This window comes from Taudactylus pleione, unplaced genomic scaffold (genome assembly GCF_031769625.1).
Source record: "Taudactylus pleione unplaced genomic scaffold, aTauple2 ptg000611l, whole genome shotgun sequence".
In the NCBI taxonomy this organism is placed as follows: Eukaryota; Metazoa; Chordata; class Amphibia; order Anura; family Myobatrachidae; genus Taudactylus; species Taudactylus pleione.
In genome coordinates, this window is record NW_028285013.1 from 5,776,081 (window position 1) to 5,802,578 (window position 26,498).

The 26,498-nt window shown below is 46.2% G+C and overlaps 1 protein-coding gene across 4 annotated transcripts in view; it reads right to left on the reverse strand.

The window, feature by feature from the left end:
- CTBP1 (C-terminal binding protein 1) overlaps positions 1-26,498 on the reverse strand; it is a 284,958-nt gene that overhangs the window by 178,881 nt on the left and 79,579 nt on the right. The window contains exon 1 of one of the 4 annotated variants that reach the window (XM_088454296.1): positions 23,130-23,235. The exons of 2 other annotated variants lie outside the window; for them this stretch is intronic. In XM_088454296.1, the coding sequence (XP_088310422.1) occupies positions 23,130-23,145 (16 nt within the window). In that variant the 5' untranslated portion in view covers positions 23,146-23,235. Of the gene's footprint in view, positions 1-5,089; positions 5,170-23,129; positions 23,236-26,498 lie in introns of those variants that run through there. One more of the 4 variants, XM_088454297.1, reaches the window with a different exon arrangement.

The following is a 26,498-nucleotide window of genomic DNA, read 5'->3' on the forward strand; positions in this document are numbered from 1 at the left end:
CCGGGCGTCCCTAATCCTAACCCTCCCCCACCCCCGTGGCTAAGCGCTACCTCTGCTCAGCTTCCCTTCGTTCGGGGAGCCATCAGTCTAGATTTGGACTCCTGTCTTTAGTCGCATCGGTATTTAGAAAGACGGCCTTCTGGCCGTCTGCATTTTGACTGTATCCCCATCTGCAGAAATATCTGTGCAGTGTGTACCCACCTTAACTTAAATAACTTAATATTGGAATCCCTCTAAGCTAAATTGATTACTTTTCAAGGTGCCAGGACCACAGTAAATGTATGGCCCTAATGATATGGCCTTTACTCACCAGGAACTACAGTACATGCAGAGATTCCAGGCTGTGCAATAAACCATGCACAGCATCAGGTATTTGAGCCCTTGTGACGCTATAGGTCCCTAGTGGACGGGCAGGTTGTATTCACAGGAACAATTGTTCAGCCCATAAAATGGTGGCCTACAGTCATTACAGGTAATGAGCACACTAGTACATAGAAAAGCAGACCTGTACAAAATAAGGATGCTTTCATCATTTCTTGTAAGAAAGAGAAAAAATAAAAATGCTACGTAGACCGTATATGTTCCGACACCACGTACATGCATAAAAGTACACAAATGGAAGGTGGGTGTTTCCCGGCCTCTATGTATCCCCACCCCATATTACTTTGGCAGATTGTAAGTGCCCAATCTCTAATATAACTTGAAATGGCATCTCCCTAACCCAAGCAGATGGGACATCCTGATAAACATCTGAGCAGCAAATTATCTCACCCCTTTCACAACATGTACGTCGGAGATCCCATAAAGTCAGTCTACATCACTTCAAGTGTGCGAACATTCAATCAGCTGCGGCTCCACAATGGGACGGAAAGTGCTGACTTCTACAATTACAGTCGTTTGTTATCAGAAACCCTGCACCATAGCTCAAGGGATAAAGCACCACTAAATGTCTGTTCTGCAGTACGTTCTTAAAAGACTAGGGACCGAGCATAGATTCTATAGTCAATAATAGAAGCCGGTTGCAGTATTTCAATCATAAAAACTTACAACATAGGAAAAGTGAAAATTGCATACTCAGTAGCGCAACTATACAGTATGTCTTATATTTAAATCTTGAAGAATCTACTTGATGTAATAAAAGCACAGGAAAATATGTAAATGGGAGCTATGCATTTCCCAGATTCCTGCTTCTGACTGGTGGACAGAAGCGAATTGGCAACCTTGATTTTCAGAGCACCTGTGAGAGGCTGATATAAGGTTTGTCAATTGCTAGTCTCTCACTACCTGGGGAACAGACAGCAGGCCTGTTGAGAGATACTGTGATTACTGACTGCTAGCACCGTGTTGTTACGGTTTTGTTACAGGGAAGTTAGGTCTACTCAATCATTTGTTTAGGTATGAGTTATTTATCTTTGTGCTGTAAATAAAACTAGCTGTGGATACTTATACCAAGGCCCTGGACTGCTGTGCTATTTGGCTGCTGTATGAAAGCGCACCAGTCTACCCCAGGAAGCGGCTGCATCCTTATCCTGATCTTGCCAAATTGCCTTTTGTCTAGTCGTATAATGCAACAGACATCAAAGATATACAGATGTGTCCTCCTTCAGCTATCCTCAATACACCACGCAGAGCGACGTGCCTGGCGTGAATAAGCCACCAGGTCCCGTGCTACTCTGGAACGTCCCAGTCGCACCGAGACTTAAGCACACTTTTAGAAGAAAAAAAGAAAAAGGACGCAAGCAGAGGCTCTCGGGACCTGGCGCAGCGAGAGAGGGTGTGTGGCGCAACTGCAGCAAAGATGTGAGGGTTATAGGTCTTGATGGCTGCAGTTTACAGGAAGAGACAACATTACCTTGTAATAATTCCTCCCCCCCCACTCAACAACACCCACCCTCCCCTCGCCATCACTGCACCTATGAGGTAAAGTTCAATGAGCTCTTCATTAATTATGAGCCAGGAGAGGAAGTTTGCTAAGCGAAACAAATGTTCTTATCTGTTCAATCGTAATTCATTAAAACTGTCAGGAAACCAAATATCACCATCTGTCTGATGGCTGCAAGTCACTAACAGCAGCTCTGGGGAAGCAGGTTAGCGCATTATATAGCTGTACATTTCCAAAGGTTAAATCTTCCTCACCGAGAGGGAGGGTCACACCCAAACCATGGGGGGGTGGGGTGGGGTGGGGTGTAGTAGTCTGTCCAGAGTAACGTTGCCGACAGTCATAAATGTCAACAGGACAATGCCGAAAAGGCTGTAATGTTATTTAAACATTTTATCAGTGTCTGCATTTCAACTTTAAACATTTATTTCTACCCACTCCCCCATTAATTTCCACCAGTATATCGGTGTTGTCTTACCCCAAGAGCCACCAAATAATTATACAATCTATAACGTCATTATCGGGGCAAATCTTTTCCACATTTATATATTGCCACCCTCAAAAATTTTGGCTACTAGGGGAAAGGACATAGTACAATTATTTTACCCCTGTTACAAGATCAGTGGGGTGTGTCATTTGCAGTTCGCCAGGAAGAGCGAGCAATAATTGTGCCGCAGTCCGGGTAAGACTAATGGTACGTTTAGCCTTCATGTATAAAATAGAACCTTGGGGATCAGTTTCACTAGAAATTACATCATCAAGCCCCCAAATCACTCACTTCTCTGGGGAAACTGGTCTAATCTCATGGGAGGCCAGGAGAGCTCGCTGAAACTCGGGAGTCTCCCGGAGCGGACAAGCAAGTGTCCCCTTTGACGCCAGGATCAGAATGTTTTCTGGTTAGTTATATGGTACATTCCAAGGGGATGTAGTTACTAACCCGGTGGTCTGGATCCGGCGCCAGAAACCAGACCGCAGCCATCCGACAGTAAGTATTAGGGTACTTACCTAGTTGGGTAGGGATTCTGACTATTGGGATGCCGCTGTGTGTACTGTGACCGCCGGCATCATGTATCCAATCCATTCCAAGGACATTCCTATCATCATTGCATAGATATTTCACTATCTGTCAATCATTATTCCTGGGCACTCTCCTGCTGATTACAAACATGTGTAATTCTAGGTTTGAATATTATATAATATTATGTACTGTGTACCGGCAAGGCAGAGTAAGGAAGCTGGAACCCAACATTAGGAACAGTGCAGCAAGCGCAATATCTTCCAGCTGGGGCGCAGGAGCTGAGCGTCGAACTGTAATAACAAATTAAGCAGCATGCAATATTTTGTAGTGTTATGTAGAATAAGGAGCATACAAAGGGGGAGGGGGGGCAAAAACTTGATAAAATATTCTCTACCAGGTTATTATAAATCAGGATTTGTACCCGAGAAATATTTATGAACTATCAAAGACTCCAATATTTAAAGTTTTCATATCCATGTGTGTCAGACACAGTGCAGCACTATTTTGACTTTCTGCTGAAGTTCTGTTAAAAAGTAAACTAGTATTGCACAACTCCAACGCAGTCAGCTTAAACGCCTTCAAATGTTTTGGGATTGTATCCGGATGGGATCAGGAACAGGCAAGACGCAAAAGAAAGATACTTGGCAGGTATTTAACTTACTGTGACATCACAAATCCTGTCACTCTGTATGACCCAGCCAATCCAAACAGGAGATTTCTGCACAGCAAGTCTGCAAAGCAGTCACTCAAACTCTGCCTGCTCAGAGAACCTTCTCTTTCCTAACATGGCAACCCAACGCCAGGAGTGAAACAGCACGAGAATCATATCTCATCAAGTATAACAACTCGTGTTACTTATTTAATGTATATTATTTGGTTCCGTAAGACACAGTATACCTATAAGACACTTGACTACTTTAAAGAGGGCTCCTGGCGCTGTGATGTCACCTTCAGACTTTAATGCATCATACGCACCCAATAAGAAGTCATTCGGAATCTCAGACATATTGGAATATGCAGTCGATTGCTATGAGCCCACACTTGTAGGCCATGAGTGTAAGTTGGCAGTGCGGATCCACATACATAGGTGTCCACCTATGTATTTATCCATTACAGAAAGGTAACAAATACCCCAAACTAGGTAAGGAGTAGTAGGCAGGGGGACTGAATCCTTGGCTGCCTGGTTTTCTCTCTAGTACCAGAGTGCAGGGAAGTGCCCATGGCTCAGAGGCAAAGCAAGAGTAATGGGAAGTCACTGATGGTAGCAGATCGGTCTTCACACAGGCGGAATGGCCTAAGAGATTAACTCACTTGCTGCCAGAGTGTAAATCCCATCACGCAGCTCAAAGCTGCAGCCCCTGTAGGCTGGCGGTGAGCTTCCATAGCAGGCAGTGCCCAGAATGAAGCACCAGGTTGGGCATTTAAAATCCTCCATAAATGGGCTATAAGACCAGGAGTTCACAGCAACCTGACACATGGGGGATTTACAATAACCTAACACCACAACCAATGTCAAACTAATTTATTATATATATATATATATATATATATATATATATATATATATATATATATATATATATATATATATATATATATATATATACACACACACATATATATATACACACATACACACACAGTATATAATTATAATAGACCTATGGCCAGTGCATTCATTCTACCAACTGCACAGCATTATGGAACACAGGTAGTAAGTCCATTATGGAGCATCATTAGGCGGAGACAGATCTGCTGCCAGTCACAGTGATCTGAGTTGGCAGCAGGCTCTTTCCCTGCCCCCTGGCATGCCCAGCACCACCCTACAGCCATTCCTTTATGCCCAAACTTCTGCTGAACAACAGCCGACCTACAAACACCCAGCAATATTTATATACAGGGCGGTGCATGCCACCCCCCCCCCCCCCCCCGTCTATGATCCCTGCAGTATGTTACCACCCCCCCATGTTGGTGACATGATGAGGAGTGAGGACCCCCGCAGCCAGCACACAGCAGAGCCCATCCTCCTCCTCCTCCTTCTGATCCACTTACACACAGAGCATGGGATCAAAGCAACCCCGCCCCAATCACCATCCACAGACTGACATCAACACAACAAGCTCCTCATCCTCCCCCCTCCCCCCAGCGGCACACCACACAGCCCTGCAACAATGTAACAAGATGGGACAGACCTTGCATCTCCACCTTCTGGGTCTTATCCAGGCTGCTGTCTGTATTATGCTGCGCTACCGCTTGTGGAAGTGTGCAGCAGGGGAGCAGCCCACCAATCAGCGCGTACACGCATTCCCGGGCAGCCAATCACGGAGAAGCAGCGCTGGAGGGCGGCCAATAGCAGCAGGGCTGGAGGGTATTAGAGGAGATACTGTAGCACTCTCTCCTCCCTCCACCCTCAGATATGGCTGAGATGGGAAAGTAAACTGGGGGTGTGGCCGCAGGAGAGACAGCTGTGGGGGGCAGCAGGGAGGGGGCGAGGGAAATCATGTGATTGGAAAGAAAAAAAAATATATTTATATATATTATATTAAATAAAAATATATGTCAATATAGTATACATTATATATTTTTTGAATGAGATATATATATATATAAAAAAAAAAAAAAAAAAAAAAAAAACAAAAACTTACATACACACATCACATATAAAAAGTCAGAAGCATTAGCAGAATGTCATATAACCATTTCCTCCCCCCCCCCCATCTCACAGAAAGATTTCATCACACAGATTAATAGTCCTATAGATCATTTTGGAGTTTTATTATAGGAGAGGATGGAAAGATTCATTGGGCAGGCTAAACAAGGTCAGCGTTCCAGGGGAGATGAAGCGGCAAGTTTCCAAATTATAGTGACAAGAGGGTTTAGCCGCTCAGCTGGGAAAAATAAGACGAAACAATCTTCCTTATTTTGACATTTAGTCACCTTAGTTTGGCTGCCTAGGTTACTACTAGCCCCAATATTTTAGGATACCTCTGTGGATACATGCAATAGTCTGCACTCTTTGGAAAGTACCTAGATGACAGCTATTCAGCTGTGAGACTGAAAGGGGTACATTGTATTTTTAAAAGATTCTGGTTGGTTATGCCATAAAAAGAAAATGCTCACTTAATTTACATTTAATAATACAGGTTGAGTCTCCCATATCCAAAATGCCTGGGACCAAGGGTATTTTGGATAACGGAATATTCCGTATTTTGGAATATTTGCATACCATAATGAAATATTTTGGTAATAGAACCCAAATATACACACAGAATGCATTTATGTGTTATATACACCTTATACACACAGCCTGCAGGTCATTCTATACAATATTTTCAATAATTTTGTGGTTCAGACAGTTTGTGTACAGAAATGAAATTAATTTATGTGTTATATACACCTTATACACACAGCCTGAAGGTAATTTTATACAATATTTTTAATAATTTGTGCCTTAGACAAAGTTTGTGCACATTGAACCATCAAAAATCAAAGGTTTCATTATCTCAGTCATGCCAAAAAAAAATCCGTATTTCGGAATATTTGTATATGGGAGACTCAACCGGTAATCCTATTAATATTGGACGGGGAGTTGTGCAGACGTTATCGGGATAGATTTTGCTGGGTAACGATGAGCGTGCCATCACCAGGATAACCTATGGGGCCTACTTATGAAAGAGCGGTAACCGCTTTCTTTGGCAATTTATTAAATTTTTTCCCCCAGAGTTATGGCTACCTCCCCATCTATTAAAGAGTTATTGACAGGAAGAATAGTTTATATGGTGATCATTAACCCTTTAATAAGTATGGAGAATCAGAGCCGTAATTAGACTTTTTTGGTGCCCTGTGCCAGAGAGAGCATTGGCGCATAATTGGCACTGCTTGCACTACCCTAGTTACGGCCCTGTGGAGAATCCCCAAATTCTGCAAAAGTTGGGGGAAGTCTATTTAAAGAAGGATTGCAGCAGAATAAGTACCAACACAATCCTCTTACTGCTAGCCGGATCTCAGGGTGGCCATACCATAGCAGCAGATGATAAAAAAAATAATTCTATTATTTAAAATAAATCTTTTTTTCTTTGTGTAAAAAGTGGAACCAGGAGCCTGAATCAGGGCTTCCATTATAATGTTTCTCCTGCTTTGTCCAGAGGGCAAAAGGAAGAAAAAAAAAAAAAAAAAAAAAAAAAACCAAATTGTGTGACCAGGGCATTCGGAGCCTCAACTCACGTAGGAAAAAAAAAAAATCAATAATTTGGAAACACTGACCCCAATTGAAAGCTCCTGCCCGGCCAATGCTGCATATTGCACTGGTGCATTTTGTCAGTCATTGTGAGCATGGCTGGATTACCCATTAGGCAGTCTAGGCGGGCACAATAGGGGGCCTGCCAGCCACACATTGACGACCATTTATAAACATTTTTTCTAAACAAATCCTTTCTTATGAGCAAGCAGGACCAGAGAACTGGGCGAGAGGTGGTCTACATATCCTGAGTGTAACTAGGGCTAGCCACAGATGAATGCTGCCTTTCCACACAACGGATTACTTCCGCCCACTGTCACCTCCAGGAACGTGCCCATGCGGCTACTTTCCTCTGGAACGCTCTCCCTCAGAGGAGTGTGCGCTAAGCATGGCCATGAGTGGGGGTTAGCCATCGATGATACGAGACCTTTGTCTGGGAACTATAGATGGTTTCTTTCACGCTTTAATACTCGCCGGGCAGTGGGCCTATCAGAGAGTGGGGCTTTCTGGGTCGTGTCGGAGGCAGACCTAAGCTTAGTGTTCCAGCATATGGGGAAAAAATAAATAAATTGCGTGGTTGTGTGCCTGCCATCGGCGGCAGAGAACAATTGTATCTCCGCCATCGATAGCAAAACCATCGGCGGTTAACCACCCACAGTAACCTGGCAAAGCTGCACATTAATCCTTACTGCATGAGGCCAGCATCACATTGAAGGGAAATCTCTGTGGCTTTCCACCAGCCCTATATGGTATGTAGTGCCTTGCGATGTTAAATACTTTGGTGATCACTGGGAAGATATTATGTAGTATGTCATTTGGGCACAGCATCTGTAGCACTGTGGTATTGCGTTTTCTAGCATAACCCTCCACTTAAAACACTACATTATTAAAGTTGCGGCCATTTTATTCCCACAGCAGGTGGTTGTTGTCAGGGCCGTAGCTACCGGTGCCATCGCACAGGGCACCACAGGGCAGGGGGCGCTGTTTGGGCCTGTCAAATTTCTGTTTATTATCATTCTTGTAGGTTCCTCTTATTTCATCCCCAGCATCTCCTGGCTTCTCCTATATCTTCCCTGGTCCTTCCCCATGAAGCCATGGCCCTGAGGGGAGCGCCAATGTTCTTTCTGGCACCAAAAAGTCTAGTTACGGCTCTGGTTGTTGTCCTGGGGTTGGTTTGCAGTCAAGATAAAATATATTAAACCATCCCCCACAAAAAAAAAAAAACAAACAGAGCCAACCATACCTGGAACGTATGGAGAAACAATTGTGGAAGGTTGTACCTAAATTGCCCTGTGCTACATCTGTCAGATTGGGAACATTGGCATAATAAGTAGAACCAGCGGATACAATGATCAAACTGCTTTCCTGCAGATATTCTAGTGCAGCCCCTGAATGTGTGATACTCACTGCAGGTGGAATTAGACCCTGAAGCTAGAGTCCTTTTATGCCCTGATACATGAAGATCACGTTTAGAACATTTAAATTGTGGAAAACCCCTAAAAATCCCACAGGCCCATGTGAGATGCACAAGAATAAGTGCACTATGTTATAGCTTTACTGTACTACGATAGGTGGAACATTACATTGATTTTGAAGACGGAGGGCACTTTAAACCCCTAGGCCAGAGTTTCCCAAACTTTTTTGAACCACGGGCCTAGTGTATCAGAATTGCTTTCACGGCACCCCTCAGCCAAAAGATTTGTTTTTGAGAAATTCAGAAAAAAAAATATATATTTTAGTGAAGTAGTAAAGTGAAGTAAATTGCGGTTACCTGTCATCCTTACCCATATGTTTGGGTATGAGGTGGGGGACAGGTTTCTGCTTTTGCTTGTCTACATAATTACATTAACAAAGAATTTGATTTGGTGCTGGACCACCAACCTCAAGCCAGAGTTGCCTACCCTCCCGAATTTCGCGGGAGTCTCCCGAATAAAGGTGGGAGCTCCCACTACCCCGCAAAGTAGGTTGAATCCCCCGCATTCCCTCTGCCCTGTCTAAAAATCCGGACAGCGCATGCGCGAGTCCGGAGGTAAAGAGGGTGGGGCCTGAGTTTAAGACGCAGGGGCGTACTCACCGGGTGCAGGGAGGCAGGAATGTGGCTGCTGCTGGCCCGGAGGTCTCCTGGGCATGCCTTCCCCTGCTCACACACTGCTGCTCCCAGCATTCCCTGGCCAGCCTGTGATGACAGAGGACGGAGGGGGGAGGAGCAGACGCCGGAGGACACTGAAGACAGAGACAGAGGAGCTGCCTGAGACTGAGTGTAGAGCTCACTGCAGCTCCTGCCAAATGTATAACTCATGTCAGTGCCGTGGGGGGGGGGAGGGAGAACTATTACTGAGTGTAGTAATGTGATGTATGTGCGTGTAGTAATGTGATGTATGTGACTGACTGTGAGATTGTGTGAATCTATTCATGGGATGTATGTGCGTGACTATGAATCTATTCATGGGATGTGTGCGTGTAGTAATGGGATGGGGAAGCAATCAGGAAGCCGACTGCCTAAATACAGGCAGCCGGCTTCCCGACTGTCATATCCCGGCAAGGGTGAAATGCCGGGCGTCTAGATGTAGACGCCCGCATTTCCCCGACGCCGGGAGACCGGCGCCCCGATCGTAGTGATGCCGGGAGCGGACAGCCGCGGGGGGGAGGGTTAGGTTTAGGGCTCCCAGGGGGGACTTAGAGATGTATTAATGTCAGTGGGGGAGCTAGGGCGTCAGCTTATAGGAATGTATACGCCCATAGATGGAGTTAGACACGCCTTTTAGGTGGAGCACACCACACCCCCACAACGGCGCACGGCGCATACTGCAGCCGTCTGCAATCTCCCTCAAAGTCATTTTCAAAAGTAGGCAAGTATGCCAGAGGCACCCCAGGTTGCCGAGGCACACAGTTTGGGAACCACTGCCCTAGGCTATAGGACAGTGGTACATCATAGCTGCATAGATAGAGTGATGATCTGTTTCAGTGTGTAGCTAATGGTAGAGTTATTAAGGCATGGTGTGGGAAGAGCAACAGGTTACTCAGGGCAGCTGCAGATATGAGACTATGAGACTACTGCCTCTTTACAGCTTGTTCCTCCTGGGAGGAGAGGCTGCTGCAGGCGGGTTATGTATTAATGTTACTGTCACTTTCCTTTCTGCTCCTAATTCTCTCTTCGCTCTTTCCTTACTGCTTACTCTTATTTCTCTAGGTCTAGGGTTAGGCACCCCCAGGTGGGGGTTAGGGTTAGGCAGGGCCGTAACTAGGGTAGTGCGATCAGTGCCATGGCACAGGGCACCGTAGGGCAGGGGGCGCTGTTTGGGCCTGTCAATTTTCCTGTTTATCATCATTTTCACTTATAGCTTCCTCTTCTTTTATCCCCAGCATCTCCTGGCCTCCCCCATCTCTTCCCTGGCCCTTCCCCATGTGGCCATGGCCCTTTTTCAGGTGCATTATCTTATGTCCCTATTTAAAAAATGGGGAGAGGGCAGCAATGCTCTTTCTGGCACAGGGCACCAAAAAAAGTCTAGTTACGGCTCTGGGGATAGGCACCCCCAGGGGGAGAGGGGGTTAGGTTTAGGCACCTCTGTTTGGGGGGAGGCAGATTTGCACCCCTTGCATTGCAACATGGTTTGCCCTGGTTCATCTTACTCTATTCTAAATAACTGGCTATCTGCACCTACGCCTGTCCTCTATACTCCTCTCCTCCATTCTCTGCCACCTTCTGGTTTTCTATATGCACCTACGCCTGTCCTCTATACTCCCTTACTCCATGCAATGCCACCCTCTGCTTATCTATGTATAATGCTACATTGTGGGTTTCTAGCTGCTTGCTCCTTTTTCCTATGCCTTATGGCAGTGGTTCTCAAACTTGGTCCTCAGGACCCCACATAGGTCACATTTTCCAGGTCACCCAGCAGGTGCACAGGTGTATTTATTACTCACTGACAATTTTAAAAATATCCACAGGTGGAGCTAATTATTTCACTTGTGATTTTGTGAGGACACCTGGAAAACATGCACTGTTTGAGGTCCTGAGGACAGAGTTTGAGAACCTGTGCCTTATGGTTTCTAAATCTATTATCTAATGTGTGTCTGCCCACGATCATTGTCTAAGGGTATTTTTCTACGACATGAGTATTAGGTATCATGAGAAGGGATTTCATTACCTGGGATGGGTCCCCATTTACCAATTTCTTGCAAGGGCCCCCTCCTCGTTTTGATGCTTACATGTATTCCCTCCTCTCCCGCGGCGACTGGCATCTATGTTGACAGTTAGCCTTGCGGCCTTTATTGCGGTCAAGAATTCCATTACGCACGGGTCCCCTGCGAGGCATTGCTGTCCCCTGTGCCCTTTGGGGGCTCAGGCCGGCGGGATTGGGGGTCTTCCCGTTCTGCTGGAGTCTCTGCGCCGACAACATTTGTGGTGACAGTGGTGCTCCGGGGGTGTGACACAGGTGTCCCTTGTTTCCATTAGATAGCGGGTCAGGTGCATCTGTTACCGTATACGCTTGCGTATGTATCGGCTGTACTTCTTGTATATTTTATGTTTTTTACTCTAAATTGTTAAACTTCTATCGTGTTATTTTATGTAAAAAAAAAAAAAAAAAAAGTAACTTTTTGTGCCTTGTGCATTTAGTGGGGATGCTACGTTTTATTCGGGTCATGTAGCATGCCACTCTGTTATATTCCTATTTAACGGCAGACACTATTTGCCATATGCCTTTATATTTGGTGTCCTGTCATGTCTGGAGTTCGGCTATTGCTGCCAGCCGCAGTGAGGGCCACTGGAGTGACGTTATATGCTGTTAGATTGCGTTCCATCATTACCTGGTGAAGGGGTGCAGACAACAGGAGTGCGCCGGTTACCATGGCAGACACTCTACTCTGTTTCGCATTGTGGTGTAGTCTCAGGGGCGTATCTACCCATTGGCCAGGATGGCACTCGCCAGGGGTGCCAGCCAAGGGGGGGCACCATCTGGGAGTGCCACCCGTGGCCAGGGGGGTAGAATAAAAACAGGGCTGCCAAGACTGCAGTCCCGGATACGTCCCGGTGGCTCCTCAGTGCAGCACCAATGAGACCCACATGGCGTTATGTCAAGCGCGCCTTATTAAAAAAAAAAACAAAAAACTTTATTTTTATTCTATTATACCAGGCAGCCGCCAGCAAGCAATGGCGGCTGCCCGGACCTTGACATCTAGGACGTTCCTAGATGTCAAGGTCCGGGCAGCCGCCATCGCTCCCCGGCAGCTGCCTAGTACAGTCAGGGGTGTAGGGAGGGCAAGCTCCAGTCGCAGTAAATGATAGAAGGCGCGCCGGAGCCAAACTCCGCTTCAACTAAACTGCCTGGCCTTAGACATGTCACAGCTGTCAGCCTGAGCCACGTCACTTCCCCCTCCGCGCCCCCAACGCGCACATGACTTCAGACGGGCGGAGACTGCAGTGCAGTGCACAGGAAATTGGACTGGAGAGGGGAGGTTCCTGGGACACAGGTGCCCACCGTGGAGGGCGCCATCCATTAGGACCAAGTAATCCATAAGTTGGACATTGGACACTGCTGCACTACTGTAACAGGTGAGCTCCATTCAACAGGCAGCTGGGAATTTAGCAAGGGGGAGGGGGTACAGATAGAGAGAGGAATAATAATGGGTACAGATAGAAGCATAAGCACATATAATGACACAGAGGAATATGGGGTACAGACAGGCTGAAGAGGGTACAGTTAAAGGCACAGGAAGAATAAGGGGTACAGACAGACAGAAGGAGGTACAGAAAGAGGCACAGAGAGGCAGAATGGAGCACAGAGACGAATATGGGGTATAGAGTCAGTAGAGGGTACATAAAGAGACACAGAGAGGCAGAAGGAGGAAAAGATAGAAGCACAGACAGACACAAGGAAGTACAGATAGAAGTATTCAGAAAATATGGGGGGGAGGGGGCCCCAGTCCATTACTTTGCCAGGGGCGCTCGGACCCCTAGATACACCCCTGTGTAGTCTATTAGTGGATATTACTCTGATGCATTTTCTTTGGCACTGCTGTGCTTGCGAAGCTTCAGTGTGCCATCGTCTTTAACTGGCAGGTGGTTGGGTCACGTTTTACCAAGGTATAGTTGCTGACTCAGCTTGGATCATGTTCCTGATGGGGTGAGGGCCTTTATTGATTTAGTATTATTGTACTGGGGCTATTGGGTGTTGGCAAATTGGCTGTTTCCCACCTTATCTGAGGACTCGCGCCCCGATTCCGATGCGCTATGTGTCAATTGCACACAGGGCCAGCAGCAGAAATCATGGGGCCCGGTATGCCCATTCTTTTAGGCCCCCCTCCCCCCCATTCCTGGGTCCCTGGTAGAAACAGGCCAGTTGCTTGTGTCTGCCCTCCCTACACAGTGAAGAGATGCCGTGCGCATGCAGTGATATTTCTCCCAATTCCCCCCCACCCACCACGGGACATGACCTGAATAGCGGGACTGTCCCACCAAAAGCAGGACAGTTAGGGGCTATGGCTATATGTGGTTTTTCTAGGGAACCTCAGAGCCCCCACAGTTTCCCTCGATGACCCACACTTACCTTATTCTATATATGTAAAAGGAAAAAAAAAAGGAGGAAAAAAGGACTCCTATAGCGGGGCACACTCAAGTTGTATTATTGGGATCACAAATAAAATATACCTTTTATTACTTAATTATTAAAAATGATACTGCCAGGCAAAAAAAACACACACATAGTTGAAAAAAAAGTGCAGAACAGTAGAAATATATATAAAAAAATGAGATGTTATTCACAAGTGGACGTCACCTGTATTTAAACCCACAATGATATCAATAATCTCGGAGAATGATAAGTATACAATATATATTGGTAATATTGGTCAAAACAACAATAACCTGAAGAAAAGAAAAGTACTTGTTATCAGAAGATAGTATATTCCTTTCAGGTGAAATACATCCCTCCTAATGATAGGGGTTTACCAGTTGAAATCATGGTAATTAAGGAGACATACCTACTATGCAAATATGACATATCAAGAGATACAAAAGTGCATATATGAAGCAAAACTCTTCTTCACGTATTTAAGTGAGGCAAAATATGTGAAACAAACAGTGAACATGTTAAAAAGCTGGTCACCACGATTATTGTATATAATATAAAACACAATTGGTTATTAATTGGGCATCCCTCCCTTCTGCCTGGGAGAAAAAGAGAAAAAGCCTGACTAAATAGTCATTTACAATAAGAGATAGGTGCACTTATAAGTCAGATGCTGCTGTTCCACGTCATACAAGTATCAGACAAGGAATGAGTGTCACTGACATATGGCACCTAAGAAAGTGCAGATTGCCTCTGCTGTTAGTGTCCTCATAACCCAGAGTCCCTGTTGCAGCACAAGGAGTCTGGTTAGTGGCAGCTAATGAGAGAGCAATGAAGGTAGATAAAGACAAGATACCTGTCTCTTTAATTCCCAAGGCAGGAACGTGGTGTGGGGATCCTACAGTGCCCACTGGGTCCCCTCCAGCTGTGTGGGCTATGCGCGTTTCGCCGAAGGCTTTGCAGCAGCTGCTGCTAGTGGGCAGGACTAGAGAGAGGCAGAGCACTGTGTCATCAGCCCCGCCCCTATCACAGTGCTGCTGAGCTTTACCAAGCCGGGCCCCGGCAGCAGCCAGTTGTAAGTAGTAAGTGGCCAGCCCTGCTAGTTTATGCAGCATGCGGCTGCAGGTAATGTCTCCTAGCCAGGTGGCAGATGGCACCCTGCTCCCCCTTTGGCCCTCAATGGACTTGCTGCTGCAGTGATCAGCAGGGGCCCCGTACATTTCTGCACCCTGCTGATCACTGCAGCAGCAGTGCTGGCAGCGGCACACTTTGGGGCCCCCTAGGACCCTGAACCCCCCCTGTCACCGGACCTGGTTGTGCAGCTTGAGGACTGAACGACTGGGTTGTGGTTGTGGGGTTTCCCTGCATCTCTGTGCTAACTCTGGGATGGATGGGTGGCACTGACCCGGGCCTCTTGGTGGTCTCATACTGTTGAGGGCGCATGGATGGTGCATTGAGGGATCCCTGGTTTCGTTGGGTCTTCCATTGTCGCATCGGCGGGTTTGTTACAGGGTTCGAGTGCATCTTCACACCTTTGCTATGGTCTGAGGGCCTGATGATGCTGCATTGGTGCGGGTTGCTGTGTGCAAGGACTAACTGGGTGGGCTGTGATCATTGGGTTGCCCGTTTCCGTGTTGACTCTCGTTCTTGCCAGAGGACGTGGTCCTGGGTTGGTGTTTCCGGTAGAACACACGGTTGATACTGACACTTCCCTGGATATGGTTTTTGTTTGGTTGGGTCTTCTAATGCTGTATTTGGTTCCTTCGTGACATTCTGCTGTTTGGTTCTGCTGTTTGGGCTTTCCCTAAAGTTTATAAAACACACACCCCCCTCGGGGCAAGTTAGGCTGGTGGGCGTCTGCACACAGGCCCGCCGAGAGCCATGGCGTTCCCAGGTAATAGGGGGCATGGCCTAATTGCAGGAGGTGTGGCCACACCCCCTTCCAGGAAAAAAAAAAAGTTTTGTAGCGCCACGCGCTGGGGAGGGCGCTCTGAGCCCCCTCAGCCCGGCGCAAAGCCACGGGAGGGGGGGGGCGCGATCAGTGTGATCGCCACGCCCACAGGCATGGGAGACTGCTGTGGCTGCTGCTCAGCATTTACGAGCAGTCTCCCACTGCAGCTCAGCACACGCTGTGTGCTGGACTGCTGTGAGGGAGGGGGGGTGGCATCGGACCAGGGCCCCCGACGGGCCCCTCAGGAAGCTTGGGCAATCTGTACCCACTCCCCCCCCCCTCCCTTTCGGCAGCCCTTTCTGCACACACAAAGCGATCGCACGCCAGGACATAGTGGGCGTGCTTATGCCTTGCGATCGCCTGCCATGCAGTCACTTAGTCGCATCTAGCGTCCGGGTCCGAATCAGGTCCTAGGTTCATTAAGAGATTAAGGGGTCTATTTACTAAGCAGTGTTAGGAGACAGAGTGAAAAGTGATAAGGTGCCAGCCAATAAGCTTCTGTCATCTCACAGGCTGTGTTTGAAAAATGACAGTTAGGAGCTGATTGGCTGGCACCTTATCACTTTTCACTGTCTCCTAACACTGCCCAGTAACTAGACCCTAAAATTCAAATACAAATCTTGTGTTGTATTTTGTGTCCAGCAGAGCACAGACTCAACAACATAGGACGTTATTCACGATTCATAAAAACAACATCTTTAATGACACCACTATATTCCTTAAGTTGCGCTGGCACCCAGTTTGGAATTGCAAGGAGGCAGCATTTCTAGCGACCAATGGAGGAGTTGGGCAGAGCCGAGGAATTCTGTACCAAGTCTGGCGAAAAAGAGTTCATAAAATGACAGAAAATAAATAAATTTAAAAAAAAGCATTTGAGAGATTTTGCATCACAAACCGTGGCAACTTATTAGAAGTGCCCACTGATCATCACTGCCAGACAGGCAGTTCCAGGAAAGGCGTTTTCTCCCCCTTGGTGTGCCAGCCCGAGAGCACTTCCAATGGGAAGTCACTCTCCTGCCCTATACTGCTTCTAGCGACTGCAGCCGATGCAGAACCCAGAATCCGGTGCTTCTGTACATGCTCCGATCATGGGCCCTGCCAGATGCATTGCGCATGCAGGAGCTGAACAGAGAAGAGGACAGAGCCAGCCGGGCTGCTGCACGCCAGGAAAAAGGTAGGAGCCGCCGCTAGTTACACACTCAGGGGCGTATCTATAATGGGTGCAGTGTATACTTGCTGACTATCTGGCTGCCCCTTCCAGGAGGGAGCAGCCAGATCGGCATGACTGGGGAGGGGGGGGGGCTTGGAAGTGTCAGCACACGGGGCCAGACTGGCCTGGCTACTAGTGTTTGCGGGTGGAGGGGCTGTGCCACGTGATCGCATCATTTTGCGTGAATCGCATCACCGGCCCCACGCTGCGGGACTTTTACATGCAATTGCGGGGGGGATAGGAGGGGGTCGGCGGCAGCTGGGAGGCTTGCCTGCTTTCCTGTGAGGTCTGGAACGGCACCCGATTTTGGGAGGCTCCCGACCAAATCAGGAGGGTAGGCAAGTATGGTGCAGTGTGTGTGGGGCCCCGCACCACACAGCCTGCACTCATATTTTAAACTCACCTGTCCGTGGTCCCGCGTCGGGTGTCAGCGCTGCTCAGAACACTGGAAAAAGGCAGCTGAGGCCATTTTGCCGGTGTTCTGCGCAGTAGACTCCGGGCACACACTAGTGCCTTGAGTCTACTAATGCTCCGGTGGCTGGCCAGCCGCTTTAGTCGGCTGCTGGTCATCGGGGAGAGAAGAGGTGGTCCCGCACAGTGAGTGCACACGGGCCCCCTCCTCTCTCAAGACGTCCCTGTACACACTGGAGATATCAGTGCTTTTCATCTGCATGGAGCTAGGTGCTACACAACCACAGTGGTGAATTGCATGTACCATCAATATTTCCATAATCAGGCTCTTCCTCACCCTGGGAACTACTAAAACGCTAATTAATGCCATCACTACTTCTGACTTGCATACTGTAATCTGCTCCTCTCTTTCTAACTACCATCTCACGGCCCCAACTCAGCTGCCTGCCTCATTCTCTTCACTCATTGCCCTACCACCCCTCTCCATCAGTCACCACTGGCTCCCTATACCACTCAGCATTAAATCCAGACTCCGCTAGCTCACCTACAAAGCGCTCACCCTCCCAGCTCCCGCCTTATTTCCTTTCCTGCCCACTTTACTCCGCTAAGGAATGCCACCTCACCCCCTCCTCCCTGACCACGCGTCCCACGCTGGCATTCTAGGTTTCTTCCGGGCTGCTTCGAACCTCTTCAGTGCCCTTCTCGTCACTCCAGCAGACTTTCATCCAGCCTCCCAGAATTCAGCTGTGCCTATTAATTATCTTCTTTCCATTCTAGCTCACCCCCCTCCTAACGCCGTAGCCTCTGCCCTCCTCTCCCCCATTGTGTCCACCCAAAGCCCCACATACGAGCAGGGCCCTTCCTCTGATTATACTAACTATGTATCTACGGGAATTTACATACTGTCTGTTCTTATGAAATCAATTGTATTCCCTTGTATGGCAATACAACAACTAGCTAGGACTAGAAATACCAGCATGAACAAGATATGTACAGTACCGGCAATAGAAGGTACAATAACATGATACAAAAAAAAAAAAAAAGCAAATTAAAAAAATACCTGTAACCTACTATTCTCATTAATAGCAAATACATTATATATTCGCTCTAGGCGAAAATCCTTATTTTCCAGCAGTAAATGGATGGATGCATGGGATTTTATTTTTTTTTTATTGCAAAAGGAGCAAATTACATATGCACAGTACATCGTAAGAGGAACCACTAATGCAACCTTCTTAGCACTTGTAAGCTTGCAAATTCCACCGTATTCATAGGCACAGTGGGTGTTTAATTTTATGCATACTGTATTATACACATACGCTATACTGTATAGTGTATAATATACTATATGCATAGCAAGTACTATTAAGGCCCCCATACATCAGAGATTGATTGCAGCAATCGTGCAATTTGCAATCGATTTTTATACACAATCTTTCCCTTTTTCAATCTTTTGCAGAATTGCCACAATCGATTGAAAAAAAGAGAAAGATTTTTTATACACAATCAATTGCACGATTGCTGCAATCAATCTCTGACGGGGATTCAATCGGGAAACCGGCTGACGTAAGCCCGACAGCCGGCTTCCCGATTGCTTTATCCCAGCCAGGGTTAAATGACAGACGTCTAAATCTAGACGTCTGTCATTTTTCCCAATCGAAGGGATGCCTGGTGCCACGAACGGAAAGCCGCGGGGTGGGAGGGTTAGGGTTAGGCACCCCCCGGGAGGGTTAGGCTAGGGAGGGTTAGGCACCACCCCGGGGGACTTAGGTATAGGCAGCGGGGAAGGGAGGTTAGGGTTAGGCACCCCTAAGGAGGGTTAGGTTAGTTTGTACTTACCTAGGGACAATCGGGATTTCCAGCGCTGTCGGGCTTCCACTGCCAGGATCTCTGCATCTGTCGGGCTGCCGCTGCCGGGAATCGAACTGCCGGCCATGCGTCAGCCGGTCATTCATACCGAATGCGTCGGATGTATGGGGGCCCTTAGTAGGGATGCTACACACGTGGTTGTAGAATTGATTAATCTATGATGCATTAAAAAGCTGGGTAAACAGCTAATGCTGACCACCTATACCATGTACACATGCTACAGACTTCAAAAAGGAACCAAATGTGGCTGGAGTCTAAAAAGCCTTTACCCATCCATGGGAGCTCATACAAAGTCATACAGTTCCTCCCAAGGTTCCTTTTCAGGCAACAGGAGGCAGAGCTGGAACTCGTGCAGGCAACGGGGCACTTAGGGGGAATATATTTACTAAAGTGCGGCTTTTTAGAAGTGGAGCTGTTGCCCATAGCAGCCAGATTCTAGCCATTATCTTTTAGAAGGTGCTAGATAAATGTTAAGCAGAAGCTGATTGGTTGCTATGGGCAACATCTCCATTTCTAAAAACCTGCAGTTTAGTAGATACACCCCTTAACATATTATCAGATAACTAGGAATAGAGAAATGCACTATTGATGCCTCAGTCTCCACAAAATAACTCGTAACTGTTGATTGAGGTGGTCGAAGTAGACCACTCTGCATTTCCCAGTTAAAGGGCCTACATGCATCTGAGGATAAATGTACATGTCCAAAGCAGGGGGTAAATGTAACAGCACTGGGAACAGCATCAGGGAACATATCTCTGCCTGCAAGTGGCAGGCTATTACATCTACCCTCAGATGTGTTCCCCATTCACTCTTCAGTTTTATGACAAATATAGGTCTCAAAGTGTATACATCTTAACCTTCGGTGGAACAGTTTCGAATTGTATCATATCTTCATCATCAGGTCTTTTAGGGATTTAGGGTTCTAACCAAGTTACATCACCTATGCATTGTATCTTGAAGAAAACTAACATCTAAATAAAATATAGAACAAAATGGGAGTTAGAAGTGGGAGAGGTCAGGTAAGACAGTGCCACAGCTGCCTAGCAGTGTCTGTTACCCAGATCAATCAAACCAAATATTACTCCACCGGCAGCCAAACATTGCTGGATCTTGTAAACAAACGCTCTTGGGTAACATATTATATGGGCTAATATCTTGCTTGGGTCACACACATTTAATGGCAGACCCCAATATGAAAATGTAATTTTTTTAAGTTAGCATCATATATTCTAAAACCATTTCGTTTTTCTGTGCTTCCTTCCAAAAGCCAGTGTAAGGAATGACAAACAGCAGCTGCATAGAGCATACAAATAGTATATTGTTTTCAGTTGTTTTACTACTGATCAAAAGCAAAATCTGCTTGGACGGAGCAAATACCATGCAATGTGACCAGGCACAACATGTTACCAACCACAGCATGGTACTGTACCTTCCTCTAGGGCCACCATCACAAATTGTGGGGCCCAGGACTGAAAAAAATAAAAAAAAAAAAATATATATATATATATATAGGCAGGGGGCCAATCTTGCTTTTGATCCCAAATACTGGGAAACTGACAAAAACAGGAGTTCAGGCAATTTGGTCTGAATCTAAATTTTTGTTCGTTTTCCAATGTTTGGGAACAAATAGTCGATTGTCATTTGCTCCCATACATTACCAGATTTTCGTTCCAGCCAGCCAGATTGGACAGATAATCTTATAGTGTCTATATACTATACAGTGTTCATCTTTCTTGGCGCAAGCCCACCAATTTCTCCCCTACAGCACATAGTAATTAAGTCAAAGTGGTAGTTGGGGCCCAGGAGGGGCGGGAGCCGTGGCTTTGTAATGCTGGGGATATCAAATCAACATTGGAAAGTGACTCAAGATGTAGTGAGGTTATTTATTTATTTCCAGTCACAAGCACAGGGAGAATATACAAACTCCACACAGTTCTGGCCGTGGTGGGAATGGATCCAATGACCTCAGTGCTGTGAGGCATTAAGGTGCATATACACACACACGATTTTTTGAAAGATCATCATTAAATATATCGTTCAATCGTTGAAAAAAAATTGTTAACTTTCCAAGTTAAAACGATGAATGATTATCGTTCACGTTTCTAGTTTGTAGTTCAGTCAGACTGACCAACGATTTTCATTAAGGGAATATGCAAAAATAGAATGTAGTTCAAAAAAATCGTTCATTACACTTTAAAAAATGTGACAAATAATTGACAGAAAATCGTTCATAAAAAAAATCGTTGTGTGTGTATGCAGCTTTAATGCTAACCATTACATCATCTGTGCTGCCCCACAGACTGTGTAATGGTTAGCTACGATTATGATGGTTACTACACCTGCCAACCTATTATACATCCCCCCCTCCCAAAAAGGTATAAAAAAAAAAAAAAAGTTATTTTGCAGACAGATATAAATAAAAACAAACATTTACCTATCTGGTCAGGAGGTATACATAGTATCCTATTATTGAATGTTATTACTCAGATTTCACAGTCCTATTTTAATTTACAAAGCCTAGTGCCAAAGACACGCAAACAAATGTTTCCTCTGCTAATTCCCAAATGACAGCGTTTCCAGATCAGGTAAGAATTATTTGCAAGGTGCCCTCAGAAACCCACGTTCTGGAATGCTAGTAAAATCTGACACTCAGCCAATAACGGTGACAAATTTTACGTCCATAGCATCTGCGACGATCGATAAAGCGGCTCACCAAATTAATAAAGTATAGATCACACGACATACATTTTTATTAAATAATAATTTTGCGATAACCAAGTAATGGGGATGCTTTGGAGCAGAAGATTAAATTACATGCTAAGCAAACCTGGCTTTGCATGATAAACCGCAGGAATATTCTGCAGTGGAAACCGGGGTATGCAACACGGCTGACAGTCCATAAACTAAATGTACAAAGCACACAGCATAACAAGAACCACAGAAGGCACTCAAACACCATTTGTAAAAATACTATTGCATTAATGACTTTGTCTAGATTTCTGCTTCGCCCTGTAATATATTTCTTCAGCCAAACAGCTCGTTAGCTTTATTATTTGGTAAACTCCGTTTTGTTTTTTATTTTAAGTCCCTTTCAAAATAGGGAGCGTCATTATTTCAAAACATTACATTAGTGCGACCCTTATTGTAACAGCCACTGGGACATTACTACTAACCATATTTATTATGGAAAACTATTCTTTAGGTGGACTAAGCTATTGCAGTACTACACTCAGAATTAATTTAAGACTATGAGCCAAGCAATATCACAGAGGGAAGCGGGGGCTATACAATGATGCTTGGCTGCTAACGGCTACATTTAAATACAGATATGCCCTACTTTATTTAAAGGTCGAGGTGGAGGTGGAGAAAGGGTTTAGTGTAAGGATGTTATGTGCCTAGAACGTACGAGAAACCAGCTATTAGAACCAGCTTTTCAATCCAAACCTGCTCCTGTATACCAGATGTGCCATTCCCTGTGCAGATTGGTCTCGGATCTGTAGTACATACAACCGCACAGTAGGGATTTAGGGATCACTGGACAGTGGATTCCCATGACGGAGAACAATAAGCACATACTGAAGAAATTGTATCAAATGGAAGGCAATTACACTATTATAAAAACACGGAATGTGACCAACTCAGGGGTTAAAAGAAAAAAAAAGCCTTAGCAAAGTGGTTAAGCACAGGAGAGCTTACCAAAGAAACCGCCAGAATATAAAAAACCAAAATACAAAAGATAACAAAAAGCTTAAACAGTATCAAACTCAAACGTTTGCTGGATAATTTCTAATATTGCTAGTACAAAATAGAATATAATAGACTGCTGCCCACATGAAACAAAGCACGCTCACAAGGTTTAAATTCACCTTCTTGTGCAAGGGCAGGTGTCAGACATACCCCCAGCAACAGATAATACACATACAACTCAAATGTGCATGGTTACATCTTGTTACACCACCATTTCTAGCATGTCAAAGGCACTTACAGTAATTTTTAGGCATTTTGTGAGTAGTCTGGATGAGTAGAGCGTGAGTATGCAGGCCACAATGCCCAAGAGCCAAAACGATCAGTCTCTGATTAGCAACCTGGGCTTTGGAGTCAAGAATATCCCAAACACCTGATAAAGGTAACAAGGGACTGCCCTTCCAATTTAGAGATCATTGTTACCACTGGTTACATCTTATGGCCCTGTACTGTTATGTTCTGTTGGTTTCTCATTGCTCACAGCGACAGCACATGTTAGTACTTAGTGCTACTGTATAATATTTAAATACAGACTCCAGAGGTGGCGGCTGCAGCGAAGTCCAGAATTCAAAAAGAGGAGCCACACCAACTGCTAGTGAGTCCCAGCCGGTGATGTTAAGCAGCGTTTGGGGTGGCAGTTGGTGTGGCTCCCCTATTTGAATTTTGGACTGTGCTGCAGCCCCAACTCTGGAACTGCCACTGCCAGCGTCTGCATCAATTCAGGATTTAAGGGACATGCTTGAACAACTCATGTGTGTTCAAGCAGGGATATCTTTGGAGGAGAGAAAGATTTCTCATACCTGTGGGCAGCAGATGAGCCATGTGATATATTTGGCATAAACTTATTGAGGCTCATCCGGAGGAGCATTTCAGCAGAAGCCGGCTCCTATCATAAAGCACTTCAGCAATAATTGGTGAAAATGGTGCAAGCACCAGGGTTATACGTTCTGCTGGGAGCAGGGCCGTAGGGAGGGTGGCGCGGCTACACACTTACCGGCGTGAGCAGACAAATATAAAGCCCAGGATTTGGAAAAATGAATCTTGAAATTGGACAGCTGTCCAAAACGTTCAAATTCAAGCATCAAGTGAGACAAGGCCGTGTATTTCTAAGGCATTGCTCAGAAAATGGGTCCGAGACCCCCCCCTTTTCTCTGGCTGTCACCACCCCTTCCCCGTCTCCAAACGGCAGCAGCATGATTGCTTAGGGGGCACTGTGACTTGCTCTAAGCATGCGTACAGATGGGACTATCGACAACGGTAACGATATTGTTGTTCGATCTCCCAAGTGTGCTGGATGATCGATAGCGATCATCCAGCACACCATGTACCCACCAACTGCGTGGGTCCCTATAGTAACCTGGTCGATATCGACCAGGTTGGCCTCCATGCATTGGTGATGGTCACTATCGATATCAACCATATCTGCCCCTGCATCGCAGGTCGTTGGTGGGCGAAAAATGCACGATATGAACGTTAACGATCAATATCATTATCATTCATTTTAATCGTACTGTGTGTATGCACCATAAGACTTACTCAGAAGGCTGATGGCCGTTTAATCAGTGTTGGATGTTTCGATGTTTCCCGTTTTGTGCGTGAGTAGCAGAAGTGAGATGCTGTCAGTGAGCGTCTCTAAGCACTGGGTGGCGAGTGAGTCATTAGTATATTTTCGCAATTGCGCTAGTGTCCCCACCGCTAGTGTATTGTAGACAGCAGCTAGTGTAGTGTAGACCGCAGGGAGCGCTGCCACACTACACAGTGACAAACACACAGCCGCTGCCGGCAGCTGTGTGTTTGTTACAGCAGCCGATGAGAGTCAGACAGAGACAGACAACAGAGGGAGCCGGCTGGAGCTCACTCATGAGCTCCGCCTTCCGGCTCCCCCCGCAGCGCGTGATGGGAGAGACGTCATGACGCTAACATCTCTCCCATAGTGAAGGAGAAGAGCCGGGACTCTAGGCTGACTGTGGTGGTCACGTCAGGAGCGAGGATTCAGGTAAGTTGGGATTTTTTTGTGTGTGTGTGTGTAAGGGGCACTGCATAGGGTAGGGCCGTTACAGAGGGCACTGCATGGGGGGGCGCTACAGGGGGAACTGCGTAGGGGGGGCGCTTCATGGGGGCACTGGGAGGGCGCTACTGGGGTCAGTGCATAGGGGGGACTACTACTGGGGGCACTGTATGGGGGGGACTACTATTGGGGGCATTGCAAGAGGGGCATTACTACTGAGGTGAATAAAAAGGAACAAAAATGTTCCTAGGGTGACAAGAAACTGTGGTATATAAGGGCTCCCACAAGTTTGTTGCCCAGGGGCCCCCACAGACCTTAATCCGGCCCTGACTTTAGTAAATATACCCCTTAGTGTCCATCTCTGAATCAGGCCCATAGTACAGAGTGCTTGATTCAGAGCCGGACGCTCTGAAAGAGCGCTCACTCTGAATCAGTGCGTTTTTTGTGTTTTTTTGTTGCGGCCTCCGGGCCGCTCGCATAGCTGTGGGTGACCACCCACAGCTATTGCGAGCGGCCAGGTGATGATCACGATGGTCTCGACCATCATGACCATCGGGGCTTGCGACGAGACCCTTGCGGTAGGGTCTCGTCCCGCAAGCCCCAATGAGCTTCTGGCTCTTAATAGCCGCCCCCAAATGGCAGGCGTTCTGCCAGGAACGCCTCCATTTGGCCAGCCACCCCCCCTGCCCGCCTCCAAAACGGTGCGAGCTGTCGATCAAAATCGACAGCCGACACCTTTTGGTGCAAGACCCGGAGCGACGGAGCGAGCGTCGCTAGCCGGGTCTCGCGCATGCGCATGTCAAAACCGTCTCCAGCGTGCGCATGCGCAGTGGCCAAACATCAACCCGCTCACGAGCGGGTCTGAATCAGGCCCATAGAGAGCCACCACCAGTGAGATCTACTCTGTGTACTGGAATACGAGTATTATAGGTCACATCGATCCCCAGACAAGACAGCTTCAGAAGTAGAAAATAATATGTCTGAAAGGATAGTGAATGCATGGAAAATATTATTGGCCACTAATGCAATGATGGCAAAACAAAAGTACTTTCCATGTACTTGATATTCATTTATATTTACATGGTGAATTACAGTGAGGGTTAGACACACAGGATATAACAGGTGTTTTTGCAATGCAAATATGTCTGGAGTGATTTGTATTAGTATCATGTTATTTTACCCAGGAACAATCAGGGTGAATTGCAATGAGGCATGTACTATATATATATATATATATATATATATATATATATATGTGTATATATATATATATATACTGTATATATATATATATATATATATACTGTATATACTTCAATAAATAGGGTACACATATATGTATAATCAATAAACAGTATGGCCTTGGTACAGACTATTTTTTCACATAGTCCCCATACTTGTCTAAGCATTTGTTCCAACGGTACACCAAGGCATCTATCCCGGAATTGGGCCGTATTCAATTAGAGGCGATCAGTTAAAGGTTTTTGCCGATGCGCGGTTTTTGCCTGTTTTCAAAGTATCGCCGTATTCAATTCCAGGACGTTTTCGCCTAGGCGAAAACTCCATAGGCAATATCAGGCGAAAACGTTTCTCCAGCAAAAG